The 13,983-nt window shown below is 35.6% G+C and overlaps 1 protein-coding gene and 2 long non-coding RNA genes across 5 annotated transcripts; 2 read left to right on the forward strand and 1 right to left on the reverse strand.

Moving 5' to 3' along the window:
• The first annotated feature begins 233 nt into the window (after positions 1–233).
• LOC111458842 (ABC transporter G family member 7-like) lies at positions 234–6,609 on the forward strand. 2 transcript variants are annotated; one of them, XM_023101683.1, is made up of 12 exons: positions 234–744; positions 1,121–1,314; positions 1,433–1,583; positions 1,917–2,049; positions 2,474–2,675; positions 3,143–3,413; positions 3,628–3,759; positions 4,012–4,232; positions 4,623–4,835; positions 4,937–5,021; positions 5,470–6,217; positions 6,473–6,609. In XM_023101683.1, exons 1-12 carry the CDS (start codon positions 460–462, stop codon positions 6,475–6,477), a joined length of 2,640 nt encoding a protein of 879 aa, XP_022957451.1. In that variant the 5' UTR covers positions 234–459; the 3' UTR covers positions 6,478–6,609. The 2 variants fall into 2 exon arrangements, with proteins under 2 accessions (XP_022957451.1, XP_022957450.1); XM_023101682.1 differs by having other exon boundaries at positions 235–744; positions 6,291–6,586.
• Positions 6,610–7,346: 737 nt separating this feature from the next.
• LOC111458846 lies at positions 7,347–9,333 on the reverse strand. The gene is made up of 2 exons (XR_002713188.1): positions 8,500–9,333; positions 7,347–8,152 (listed from the first exon to the last, which is right to left on the reverse strand). It is a non-coding gene; the product is annotated as an uncharacterized LOC111458846 (long non-coding RNA).
• Positions 9,334–11,723: 2,390 nt separating this feature from the next.
• On the forward strand, positions 11,724–13,972 carry LOC111458828. 2 transcript variants are annotated; one of them, XR_002713187.1, is made up of 4 exons: positions 11,724–11,810; positions 12,582–12,718; positions 13,185–13,222; positions 13,565–13,972. It is a non-coding gene; the product is annotated as an uncharacterized LOC111458828 (long non-coding RNA). The 2 variants fall into 2 exon arrangements; XR_002713186.1 differs by having other exon boundaries at positions 11,730–12,718.
• Positions 13,973–13,983: the final 11 nt, after the last annotated feature.

A 13,983-nucleotide genomic window follows, 5' to 3' on the forward strand; every position in this document is an offset into this window, starting at 1 on the left:
TATAATTTTGAGGTTAAATCGGTGTAATTTTAAAGAAATTATAATAATTTCGTTCATATGATTTAAAAAAATTATAATTTGTCAAATTTTATGTGGGCTATTTATGAGGTTTAATTAGTTTAATAAAATTTTATTTTTAAAATATTAAAATTTAATTTTGGGGTTAAATTTGCAGTTTACCGCGAGTTTTAATTACCGCTCCAAACGGGTAAATCCCGTAATTTCCGCTGGGTGGAGTGTGAAGAGAGTGAAAGCTTCCAGTTCTGCGCGAGTGGGCTTCTTACGGATACCAAAGACACCAATCTTATCTTCTACATTACACTCGTGACTCGTCTGTTAAGAGAATCCGGCCAATTTCCTTCCGAACAAACGCTGCCACCGTCGGACTGTCCGATATTTCCGGGGACCTTCTCGTAGTCTCTTGCGCAGTGGCGCACTGCTCAGTTCCGCCGGAGGGGAATGGTGAAATTTGACGGCCAAAGAGTGGGCCGGACGGTCATGAGCCTTGGCGGGAACGGTGTTGGCCAAGTTTTGGTCGCCGTGGCGGCGGCTTTTCTCGTCCGTCATTTGTCTGGACCTGAACCAGCTCTTCCATCGGAATGCGACATCGAGCTGGAGGACGGGGAGAAGGAAGATGGAGACATTGAAGTCGGTGAAGAAGCTCCAGTCTCCGGGAAAGTCACGCCGGTGACAATCCGCTGGTGCAATATCTCGTGCTTTCTCTCTGATAAATCATCCAAATCAGTAAGTTTAGAGTCGATTTGTGTTCTCATTAAGGTGTTTTGAGTTATGGAAAATGCAGTAGACTATCTGGATAGTGATTCACTGACATCATTTTGAAAGTGAATGTGGCGTTTCTTTTAGTTATCACCATTGTGATTTCAGTCTTGAGGGAAATAAATTACTGGAATATGTTATGATTTGCGATTCTTATAAGTTGATTGGTTAATCCCTATTTTTGTGGCATGCAAATGCTTAAGAACTTCATTGCTGCTCCGATTGGATATTCTAGCGTGTCTTCCACATCTGCCTGAATTGAATCTTGTGTAATTGAACCAATAATATTCATGCTTGTAAAAGCAGAGCATGATCGATTACTGATTGGAGTACCTATTGGTAGGTGAGATGGCTGCTTAAGAATGTAAGCGGAGAAGCGAAACCAGGAAGATTATTGGCAATAATGGGACCGTCAGGTTCAGGAAAAACAACGTTGCTCAATATTTTGGCGGGTCAGCTAGCGGCTTCACCGCGGTTACATCTCTCAGGCCTTATAGATTTCAATGGAAAGACTGATTCAAATAAGAGGGCTTACAGGTATGTTTCCTTTAAGAAAACATTTTAGAACATGATGCTGAGAAGGCTTCTTCATTCTATATCTCTCTATCTTTCAATCCTTTTTCTCCCATAGACATCATTATTATCAATTTTGTAGGTTGGCGTATGTGAGACAGGAGGACCTCTTTTTCTCACAGCTAACTGTGCGAGAGACACTGAAGCTTGCTGCTGAACTTCAGCTTACTGAGATATCTTCCGTAGAAGAGAGAGAAGAATATGTTAACAGTCTGCTCTTGAAACTAGGTTTGGTAAGATTTATATAAAAAAAAAATTTCTAAGAGAGCTGATATAAGAATTTCATACGTTGTGGATGTATTATATGTTTCAATTTCAATCTACTTTAAAGGACTATGACCAAAGCCATAGGTTCACAGATGTCTCCTGGGTCTGATTTTATGCTCCATTGTTTGTCTGATCTTACCAAAAAATGTACACAATGCATTTCTGGGCTAAAATGCTTAGAAGAGTTTCTTTTCACATAATAGAATTATAAACTGGTTGTATAACAAGGCTCTTAGACACTATTCTGTTCATCTAAGCTTAAGCATGTTCATGCTAATTTCATATTTTGCGTAAAAAAGGTAAACTGTGCCGAATCATGTGTTGGTGATGCAAGAGTTCGTGGGATCAGTGGGGGCGAAAAAAAACGTCTGTCCCTTGCATGTGAGCTGATTGCTAGCCCCTCTGTTATATTTGCTGATGAACCAACAACAGGTAAGCATGGCCTTGTCATGAGAATATATATTTTTTTTTTTGGTACAATTCGGTTGCTCTGTACTTTTGGCATCGTCGTCTATGTACCGGTCTTAGGTTCATCATTTTATATGAGTGAGGCCTATAGTACTATACCAATCTGTTGAAACTATAAAACCACACGCTTCTTCCCCGGCGCAAACTCTTGTTTTTCAAATTTAATATTATTAAAATTGCGGAACTTAACCAACCAGGGATTCAATTGCTACTATCTAATTCTTTGTAACACCAAGTTTTTGGCTTATCGAAACTTTTCATTTGTTTTTTTTTTTTTGTTTAACGTGAATGATAAGGTTCACTAGTGATTGTTGATCAAAATAGCGATAACTAGAATATAAATGTACAATGCCTCTTACAAATAAAATTATAAGCATGGTGCTTTCAGGACTTGATGCATTCCAGGCAGAAAAAGTAGTGGAGACACTTAAACAACTTGCGAAGGATGGGCACACTGTAATCTGCTCCATACATCAACCAAGAGGTTCTGTGTACAGCAAATTTGATGATATCGTATTATTGACAGAGGGTGCTCTTGTCTATGCTGGTCCTGCTCACGAGGAACCTTTGGAATACTTCTCTAAATTTGGGTTGTGAGCTATATCCGTATCTCAACAAATATTTTTTTCATTTGAGCATTTTCCTTGTTTAAAGCATATGCCTCATCCTTCAGCGTATTGTTCATTTTTTTAAAACTTTAGGCACATACCTCTTGATGAGTGTTGACCATGGCTGATGATTTGTTTGTTGTATACTATCAAGCTTTGTACTTTTCAACCACAAATTTTCACATACAAGGTTTTAGTGCTTATACTTGATTTTTGTTCTGCATTTACCAATCAATATCATATTCCAGTGTTAGCATTTTACCTTTTATTCCAGTTCATTTTTCTTGTTTTACATTTTTTAGAAGATAAAGAAATTGAATATATGCGTGCAAGTTACTTTTGCCTTTCCTATGTTTACTTCAATCTTCTCTTCTTTATAAAAACAATTTCAATCAACCCAATTGGACTCCAGGTATTATAATTCATTAGTTCTCTGTTTGATTGAACAGGTATAATTGCCCGGATCATGTGAATCCTGCTGAGTTTCTGGCCGATCTTATATCAATTGACTATAGTTCTGCAGACAGTGTGTACTCCTCTCAGAAGAGGATCTACGGTCTTGTTGAGTCATTCTCTCGATACTCTTCAACAATTTTGTATGCAATCCCAATTGAGAAAAGGCAGGTCTTGGCTGGTAAGAAATCCAGGAAAAGTAAGCTTTTGAAGAAAGGAGGTTGGTGGAGGCAATTCTGCTTGCTCCTCAAGCGCGCATGGATGCAGGTAAACATTGGTCTCATTCAGGTCGAAAATATAGACAAAAGTTAATAAGAGGGTGAAAAAGAAAACCTATGTTATGCAGTTTCTGATACTATAAAAATGACCTGAGATGGACTAACAAATGGGTCACAAGTGGTTTGCCAAACGTGTAGGCTATTGTGTGAGTAGTAATTATGTTAGTTATTTTACTTGATTAAAGCTTTTAATGAATTACTAGGCTTCTCGGGATGGACCAACAAATAAGGTTCGAGCACGAATGTCCATTGCATCAGCTATCATATTTGGTTCAGTCTTTTGGAGAATGGGAAGATCTCAGACATCAATCCAGGATAGGATGGGTTTGCTTCAGGTATAAAACATTGTTGTATCTTCGGAACCATTCAAGCATTGTGGTTAAATTGCTTTGTTGTATAACTATAATATTCTGACGTTGCTTTTGTACCACAATAACGAACCAATATTCTGTTGCAATTATAATCAAAGAAGATCCCCACCCCCAACCCTACCCTGGTTGCTAGAATTGAGAATAATTCCTATGCAAAAATAGAACATGTTCAACCTTCTTAATCCAATTTCTGGCTATGGATATGTTTCCCTTCAGGTTGCAGCAATCAACACTGCAATGGCTGCTCTCACCAAGACTGTGGGTGTTTTTCCGAAGGAACGTGCAATTGTTGACAGGGAGCGTGCAAAGGGATCTTATACGTTAGGCCCATATCTACTTTCTAAATTGTTGGCCGAAATTCCAATTGGAGCTGCTTTTCCACTGATATTTGGCGCTATCTTGTACCCCATGGCTCGTCTTCACCCAACCGTATCAAGGTCAGGGTCTGATCATTCCGTAATTAGCTGTCAAAATCATGCACTCATTGCCACAATTAACGATTATAAAAAAAATAATTTGTAGGGGACTGGTGTTAGATATTTCTTATCCCTATTCATTTATTTCTATTTAGGATGGGATTCTCTCCTAGAAAATTTGGGCTTAAGTAGGATGCATGTTATAGGGGTTGTATCTGCAATGCTTACTATATCAATGAAAAATGTTTAATGTTCCGAAAAGAAAAAGTAGTCTTGGTCAATAAGTTTTTATTTAGTTATTAAATCTCTAGAAATTTTGCCGTTATGAATTTCATCCTCAAAGGAGCGTGTTGGGCTTGTAATTAGCTCCACTCTTTCTGATGGTTGGGCTTGTAAATTTTCTACTTCTAGATTTGGGAAGTTCTGCAGTATTGTCACGGTTGAATCTTTTGCTGCATCTGCTATGGGGCTCACTGTAGGGGCTATGGTTCCTAGCACAGAAGCAGCAATGGCAGTGGGGCCCTCACTCATGACAGTTTTTATTGTTTTTGGTGGCTATTATGTAAATGCAGACAACACACCGATCATCTTTCGTTGGATTCCTAGCGTTTCTCTTATAAGATGGTAAGTGTGTCGGATCCACTATAAGATTTTGGATATCATGTTAAATTTAAATATGATCTCTCTATTGATTCTAATGACTCGAATGACATTTCATCATTCAGGGCCTTTCAAGGGCTTTGCGTCAATGAGTTTAAAGGTCTTCAATTTGATTGTCAGCATTCATTTGATATTCAAACTGGAGAACAGGTAAGCGAGAGTATGATCTTTATTATTGAAACTTGAATATGGAATCTTCAGTATTGTGTAAGATATTAAAATGATTGAGCATGGAACAAGTCATTGAAAACTGTCGTACACCTTCTGCAGAAGTCCACAGGAACCTAATTATTTATGGCCCTGTTTCTTTGTATAACTATTGGGATAATATTCATTAGCTCCTCCTTGTGATCCTATGAGCTTGTGGAATTCCTTGATTCAATTTGAAACTATAAATTGGCTAGTTATTAAACGAGTTAACTCTTGTGGCTTATTTTTATTCGGTTTTGCTTTTATCCAAGAAATAGTACATTGGTATTGGGAGGAAAGATTGAACCTCTCTAAGGATATCTTTGCATAATTGGTTAGCCTTTCAGTATTTAAGACATTATTTAAACGTGTTTCCATCCTAATGCCTTTGCTTATTTTCAATTTGCAGGCACTCGAACGACTTTCATTTGGTCAAAGCCGTATCGGGGGTACATTGATGGCTCAAAGTAGGATACTTTTGTTCTGGTATTATACCGCTTACCTTCTCCTAGAAAAAAATAAGCCCAAATACCAGCAGCTTGAGCCACCACCTCTTGATGAAACACAGCCAGATGATCTACAAATCGAAACCTTTGACAATGACAACTTGCACAAAACTGAACGTGAAGGAGATCTACAAATCGAAACCTTTGACAATGACAACTTGCACAAAACCGAACACGAAGGAGATCTACAAATCGAAACCTTTGACCATGAAAACTTGCACAAAACCGAACGCGAAGGAGATCTACAAATTGGAACCTTTGATAATGACAACTTAGACAAAAGCCAACCTGAGAGAGAACTACAAATGAAAACCTTTGATAATGACAACTTGGACAAAAGCCAACCTGAAGGAGATCTACAAATGAAAACCTTTGATAATGACAACTTGGACAAAAGCCAACCTGAGGGAGATCTACAAATGAAAACCTTTGATAATGACAACTTGGACAAAAGCCAACCTGAGGGAGATCTACAAATGAAAACCTTTGATAATGAGAACTTGAACAAAACCCAACTTGAGGGAGATTTACAAATTGAATCCTTTGACAATGACAATATGGAGAAACCCCCATCTCTCGAACAAGTTGAATCGAAGGATGCCGATATTGAAACACCCGAAATCGATCAAATCCGACCATTTATTCTAGAAGGTTTGTAATTATTTAGGCATTACCTGTTAATTGTTCTTAGATGTGCTGCTATTTATTAGTTCATCTCATACAGGTGCTAAGTAAGGAGATGTGATGGCAAATAAAGGAGGCTGTTGCCTTACTTAAGCTAATAAGCTGTTGTAGTTGTAGAATGTGAAACAATGCAGTTACTTTGGTACTCAATACATAATTGAGTTATGAATTTAATGTGTAATAATAATTTTGATGAGGTTTCCATTTTTGGAGAGGATGAAGGATGATGGTTGGACAGCATGGATGAAGTTGTGCATCATCATGGCATCTTGACTCCAAAGTGTAAACTAACACTTAACCCCATTAGCAGGTAAGTACCACAATGCTTCTTTAATATGCTTTAAGCCACTTTTCTTTTGTAAGTTCTTAGTGGATTATGCTCCCCGTTTGATTTTTCTTATCCAAGTACCCTATAGTATTTTTAAAAATGTTAACTGCAAGTTTTGTATTAAATCCTTTAGTTTTTCAACGTTTCTTGAAATTTCAATAAATTGCTCAATTTTTAATTTTGTGTTGAATAAATTATCAAATTTTCAATATTGTGTCTAATATACATTTGAACTATTTCAGTTTGCATATTAGACACAAAGTTGAAGTTAAGTTGAAGTTTTAATGTCTATGTAGAATTCAATATTATGTTTAAAAGGTTAGTTAATTTTTTTGAAAAAATGTAGAGTTTGTTAGGGATCTATTAAATATTTTGAAAGTTACCACTAAAACATGTTTTCAAATTACAATATAGGGTTATTTTTTTCCTCCCTTGCAAATGTATTTTTGATATAGTGATATGCAAAACTCTTCTTTTACCTCATTTCTTCATCTAGTGTAAGTGGTTGCACCACCAACTTGAACAGGTGCTTCCACATTGCTTTATCATAGAATTTAATATGCAAATTATGCTTATTAGAAGAGTGATTGTAATACATACCGAAGTGTTTGGCAAGTGAAAATGAATGTACATATTCTAAAGTGGCTTTAAGCAAATTCATCTGTAATTAATTTTCACGAACACAAAAAGGATTAAAATTTCTTCCACAATAATTTTAATCCTCTCAAAATCAATCCAAACCTAGGCTAAATTCGTATTATAACCACGCACACACACGCACATATATATCATAACACACTCCCTAAAGAATTAATTTGTACCGCTTGAAAACTAATTTATTGTTCTGAAAAGTTGGGTAAATGTTAAGCTTGTTCATCAATTTCTATGGTTCATTTTGATGCTTGGCATTTATTTAACTTAATCTTACTCAATTGTTTATGATATGGATTTCACTGCTTCATCCATTATTTTCTTTCCAAGAAATATGTATGTTGCATGACGGTACGAATCTGAATTTATAGTTTCTTAGAAAGGATAAAACCACGAACTAAATAAGAATCAAGTTGGTCATCGAGTAATTTCTCTTGTAAGTGCTGGGATTTGCACTGAGATCAGATTATTCCTGGGTATTTTAAGAGCCCAAAATTGCAAGGTATTAGCTCAGAACCATTCGAAACTCAAAGACAAGAAAAACCCAGAAATATACACTCAATGCTTAAGCCGTATTGTGATGCCACTCCATATCTAACATACCCAAACCCCATGTTATGAACTCTAAATAATAATTAAGTATAAGGAAATCCAAGTCATAACATAGAATAAAGTCTCGTAAAACCAGCCATAGGACTAAATCCTTCCACAAATTTACATATTTGAACGAAGCTGCTTACTTTCCTGCAAGAGTTATGACTCATTTAGGATTTCTAATATACCCATTTGTAGAAAACTTCTCTTATTTGAATTTCTAGTGGTTTAGGAGTCTAAGAACTTAGTGGGAGAAAAAAAAGCCCTTATCTTATCTGCTGCATCTTCATGATCTCAGAATCAGTGAGCCTCAGTTCCTCCTTTCCCTTCTATCTACATCAAAGAAAAATATCAGTACGTGTAGATCTGGAGCCATATCTGAAAGTAAATGCATTGTTTCTAGGGCCCATTCAATAACCATTTGGTTGTTCGTTTGTTTGTTTTTTTGTTTTGTTTTTTGGTTTTTTTTTTTTTTTTTTTTGCAGTAGTTTCCATTTCTCTATGGGAACACTTGAACTCATTGTCAAGTTTCAAAAGAAACAAAACAAGATTTAGAAAACGTCCATTGGTTAGTTACCAAAACTTGTCTAGGAATTTGTAAATATTGTTAAGAAGAATATAATATAACAAAAACTTCATGAGATGATTGGTAATCAGGATTTGAAGGTTGAGAAACAAAGGTAGTGGATGGCGAGGGAGCTCCCTTCAGTCCAAGACGTGACAGCCATGGCTGAACTTGGCTCCTGCATCGTTGGTTCAGAAACACATCATTGTCCAAACATTTATTTCAGTTGATGAGTTATTGAGCCAACGAGTCAGCAGCTAAGTAGCAACCGAGAAGCTGCCTTGGACTGGACTGAAGAGAGCTCCCTCTTCTCAAAGTCTTAGTAACACAAATAAGAAATCTTGGGATAGAGGATTTTGAAGCTGTTGGCTCAATACCCTGCATAGAAACCGATTGTTGGTTGGCATGGGATCAAGATTGAGAGGTTGAGAGATTTATAAAGAAAAGAGGATGGGGAAGGGGAAGGGGAGGTTAGGTGTTAATGTAATGCATGAAAAGACAAGAGAAAGCAAAGGACAAGTTAGCTGATGTGTTAGAAAGTGAAAGTCCTTTCATTTCAAGTGGAGTGGACAAGTCTTTGGTCTTGTACTCTCTGCCTAGATTTCATATCACACAGCTGTATGGCCCAAAGCATTCTCATGCATTCTCTCTCTACTCTCTCACTGTTTCACACACACAGTACCCAAAACAAAACAAAATTTTGGGTACTAAAATATTTTGTGTCTATTGATTATTGAACTTTTCTATCTTGTATAAATTTGAATAATCTCCTAATTAGCAGGTGCTTATTGTTATTCCATTTCCCACTCATGATCTCCATCCATGACCACTTTGTCTCTACATTACACCACTCTTGTTTCATTCATTACTTAGCTTTTCTCTTGATGTTTATCCTCTTTTGCATTGCATAATGTTTGATTTTAATCCTCTGCTAAGCTTTTTTTTTTTTTTAAGGAAGCAATTTCGTTGTTGATTGAAATTTACAAAAGGGATCTTCCCAATTTGCAATAAGGGAGGTATAACTATAGGAAGTGAAAATATTAGACAGTTTATACCAAGATATAGCTTGGTAAATAATATTGTCTGAGAAAAGTTTTGTATAGGTGTGTGTCTTTACTGCTGGAGCTTTGTAAAAAAAAATGAATTGTTGACATAGTAGATGATAGCATAAGTTCATTAATGATAGTGTATCTGTTTTGTTTCGAATACATGAAAAAAAGGATAGAAATTCGTATTCATTCAACCACGTGAGTCGGGTGAAGAGGTTGGAGATTCAAATCTTCAACTTATTTTAGTTATATCGTCTTAGACGAAAGACTAGTTGGTGTAGATATATATATTCTTCCTCAAAATTTTAGTCTACAAAAGAAATAATAATAATAAAGAAAACTTCACTGTTTGGCATTCCGTGTACTAAACCACTCTCCACTCTCACTCTCAGGCTCATCAGCTTTACCTCTCTGACAAACACTCAAGAAAAACACAGCCATTTTGGTTTGGTTCTTTTCCAACCCCATTTCTAACCATCACTTCCCATTCTAACTAGTTCTCTCTCTCTCTCTCCTGGTTCACAAGTTAAACTTGCTTAGTCTAGGTAAACAAACTCAGGGTTTTCTATTTGTATTGTAACCTCTTCATTTGTACCATATTTCTATTAGAAAAAACTTAGATTACTCTACTTGTTACCAAAACCCGTGCCTAAAACAGGGAAGACTTCTCCGTCCTCGTCCCATGGAGATCATTTTGGTGAGCGATTAAAGGTTTGAAGTTAGATTATGTTTAAGTTAAGACTATACAAGGGGGATGATGAAAAGAGAAGGGAATATGTGGTTTGTTTGAACTTGGCGTTTTAGGGCAAGTAGAGGGGAGGGGAGGGCGTGGTGTGACCTTCGGCCTTTTGGTGGGTTTCCCAGGAATCCGAATCTTAGAATCAGAAGCAAATAATGGTCATTTTTGGTGTTGTCAAGTCCTTGCTTACTTATGCTTAGGCAGGCAGGGTTTTTTGTTTAATGGTTTCTTTGGTTCCATATCATCTCCCCATGCCTTATTTCCTTGTCTGCTACTCTTCAACCACCAACCTTTCTTGTTTCTTTCTCTGCTTTCTTCTCTTGCTTTACACTTTACTAACACACAAAAGGAAATTCAAAAAGTGCCCTTCCCCTTATTAACATTGTTCTTTCTCTTCTGTTTTCCGCTCATTTTTCTTCTCTTTTCTTTTTCTTTTTGCATTCTACTTTTAACCAAATGCATTTGCTTCACATGTTCTTACATTGTTTTTCCATTCAATTTGAAATAGTCCTGTAAACATTGGAGAGAGCTCAACTCGTTAATGTATTATAACTTCAAAGATGGCAGGTTTGAGTTCTTATCTCACACATTGTTGAATTAAAACAAGGAAATGAATGTCTTCAAGTTTCGAACAGTATCTTGAAGCTTTCAATGTACTATGAAAGTTTTCATATTGGTTAGGTACTAATTAAACACATTTTCAATCTAAGGATTGGAGTTTATTAAAGATAACCTTAAAATTTTGAGACTTATAAACATAACATATTCTTAAGAAGGTGCTAAGTCATTGGCTCTAATTAGAGAAGTTGGCTAAATTGGCTACCGTCTGAACATAACTGTACCCGAAACCAACACTTTTTATGTTATTTGGCCTACAAGATTTTACATATGTCAGTTCTTCTCTCTAATAAAATGATTCTAATTTTTTTCCTTCTTCGTACGATGCCTTCAGACAAGGAATCTTTCTCGAAATTTCTAAAACGGACAAGTGTTTTTTGAAATGATTGGGCGTAAAGGACACACAAATAATGTTTAAAGTTCAAGCATCAAACTTATTATTTAACCTACTTTTTGTAAATGTGAAAATTTTCTAATTTATTAAATTACAAGTTTATTTCATTAACTTTTGTCTCATTTTAAAAAGGTTTCAAATCAATGAGTCTAACGGTCTTTTTCTTTTGGATTTTTTTAAAAAAATAACAAAATTATTATACACAAAATCAAAAGATCGGGATCCTCATTTGGTATATGAAAAGTCGAAAAGTATGGCCAATTTCTTATCTACCAAAGGATAAATTAGTAAATTTACTTTCAAGTATTACGACTTACTGTCTACATTTTTACTAATTTATCATCTAACATAAGGTTATCATAAGCTAATTTTAAATTTTTAATATTTACCGAATGGGATAATTAGGATTGAAAATATTAAAAAATATATATATATACAAGGACTAAACTGAAAACAGGATTAAAAGCCGTATTTAACCTATTATTATTATTTTATTATTATTATTATTATTTTATTATTAATTTTGGCGAATCCAGCCATTCGACTCTTTACACCAACCTGGTTCGTAAGCTTCGTCGTCAATCTCTAGCTTCCCCCTGCCATTCTCTCTCCCGCTCGCTACGTAAGTTCTCCGTCGTTCCGCCAATTCTTAGTTTCATGATTGATTTTGATTTCTAGTTTTTCCTTTTGTATGGACTGCATTAATTTTCTATCTGGATTGTGTTCTTGTCGATTTCGTTACGAACTTTCTCGTCTCGATTTCAATGTCAGTCTATATGATACATTTCGTATTAGTAATCATCGACTTTAGCAATTCTGATTGCTTCCTCGTTGCGGTTTAGTATTCCGAGCTGATTCGAACATGTACTCATCATCTAGTTTTGGTTGTGTCTGTATGCATTTTGTGTTGGTTAAACGCTAAATCAGTGTCCGGAAACCGAAATTTCTCTCTAGGAGATTCAAATTTACTTATGGTGGTGCTCTGTATGAAAATTTCGGATTATTTTGTTTCTGTGTTTTTGGACCTCTCTGATGTTCTCTTTATAGAAAAATAAACTTTAGATTGCTTTATGGAAAGACAAAATCTAGTGAAGAAGACCTAGTTGCTGCAATTGTGCCGTTAATGAAGCTTATCTGCCACGCAGTAATTGGACTATGATCCCAAAAGCAACATTTAGGCTGCTTTCCAAACTTGTTTTTGCCTTGTTCTTGTCCTGCTTGATTTTCACTTAATTGGGCCAAGTATATCACGCTCTGGAGTTCTACCCATTGGTGGTTTATCCCAGCAAATGTGCTACTCAGCACGGCCATGGGTTGTTTCCTTGGATATTTGGGGGTTGCTAAATGTCACCCACCCCCTGAATTATGCTCATTCTAGGTGTTATGCTTGTAGAGTTCCCAAACACGTCTCCATTGGGCCATCGAAGTGCACTCGGTATAATCAGAGCTGTCTCTTGGTCCTTCCTCTGTTGGGATGGTCTTCTTGGCTGATTAGCTGAATTTTCTTGTCTCTGGGGTTCCAATGTACAGGTTTGTGCTATTTTCTGCTCTTCTCTCTTTCTGTATCCGTTGTTATATAGTTCAAGATAGTTGCATACCTTTAAGGATTACTTGCTTGATGTTTTGCTCCTGATGGCTGTTGAAAATCTAATGATATTTGTTTGTGCCATTGCTTATCCTGTCCTCTTCTCTTGTCCATACAAGTGAGACAAAGAACTATCATATGCATATATCTATATGAATTTTGAACAGAAACTAGAATGAATTAGGATTGATCTTACTTATTGCAAAATAAAATCTATTCTATGCTGAATCAAGAAGCTGCAATTCATCATCTAAATATTGGTTTTTTGGGAGGTGGGGGTATCTTTCAATGTTGACGCACGTGATTTTCAATCTTATTATTATAAATGTTTGTTTTTGATCTGATGTGATCCAATCCAATCCTCATCCACATTCATTTAACTTAGTCTTACAGCCATTAATCCTTGGCCAGGGACATGGAATGCATTTACGAGCAGATGGTTTGAAAAAGTAAGCCTAAATGATGATTTATTTACACACTTATTTCTTTAATTTCTTGATGATAAGATCAAGCAAAAGATAGGGATGTTCATTGAAGGCAAATTACATGCCTTTTCTATTTAATTGTTTGGGCAAAAATGTGTCATTTAGTTTGATAACTACATCTTTAGAAAATATTTTATTTTGAATCTAATCTTTTTTGTCAAACCTGAGTTACTCAACAAATCATTAATATGTATTCTTGGACTGATGGTTGAAAATTTGAATCCTCATATTCTCACATTTGTTGTATATTCTTGAACAAATATCTAAAATTGCATGGAATAAGTAAAATATTAAATTTTGAAACAGGTTACCAGTTTACCCACAATGGACGAGCCCCTCCCATCAAACAGGTACTCATGGGTCATTATGCACTCTTCGAACAATAAATCTATTTTGTTCCTAACAAAATTAAAGATAAATTTCTACTTTTCTTTTCTTTTTCTTTTTTTTTTTTTAGTTAAATAAGAAGATAAGGATAACACATATCTGTCTCATGGTTGAATTAGAACAAGGCATGAAACCTAAGGGGGAATGGAAATAATATTATGAAAAGATTATCTTTTGCAAATGATAGTGATGAGATATGTCTCTTCATGCTGCCACCGAAACAAAGTCAAAACAAAATTAATCAAAGATATAAGTGAAACTTCTCCCTCTTTTCCATTCCCTTCAATTAGTTAGGTCACAAAAAAAAAAAAAAAAAAAAAAAAAAAAAAAAAAAAAAA

Source organism: Cucurbita moschata, unplaced genomic scaffold (genome assembly GCF_002738365.1).
Source record: "Cucurbita moschata cultivar Rifu unplaced genomic scaffold, Cmos_1.0 Cmo_Scf00021, whole genome shotgun sequence".
NCBI lineage: Eukaryota > Viridiplantae > Streptophyta > Magnoliopsida > Cucurbitales > Cucurbitaceae > Cucurbita > Cucurbita moschata.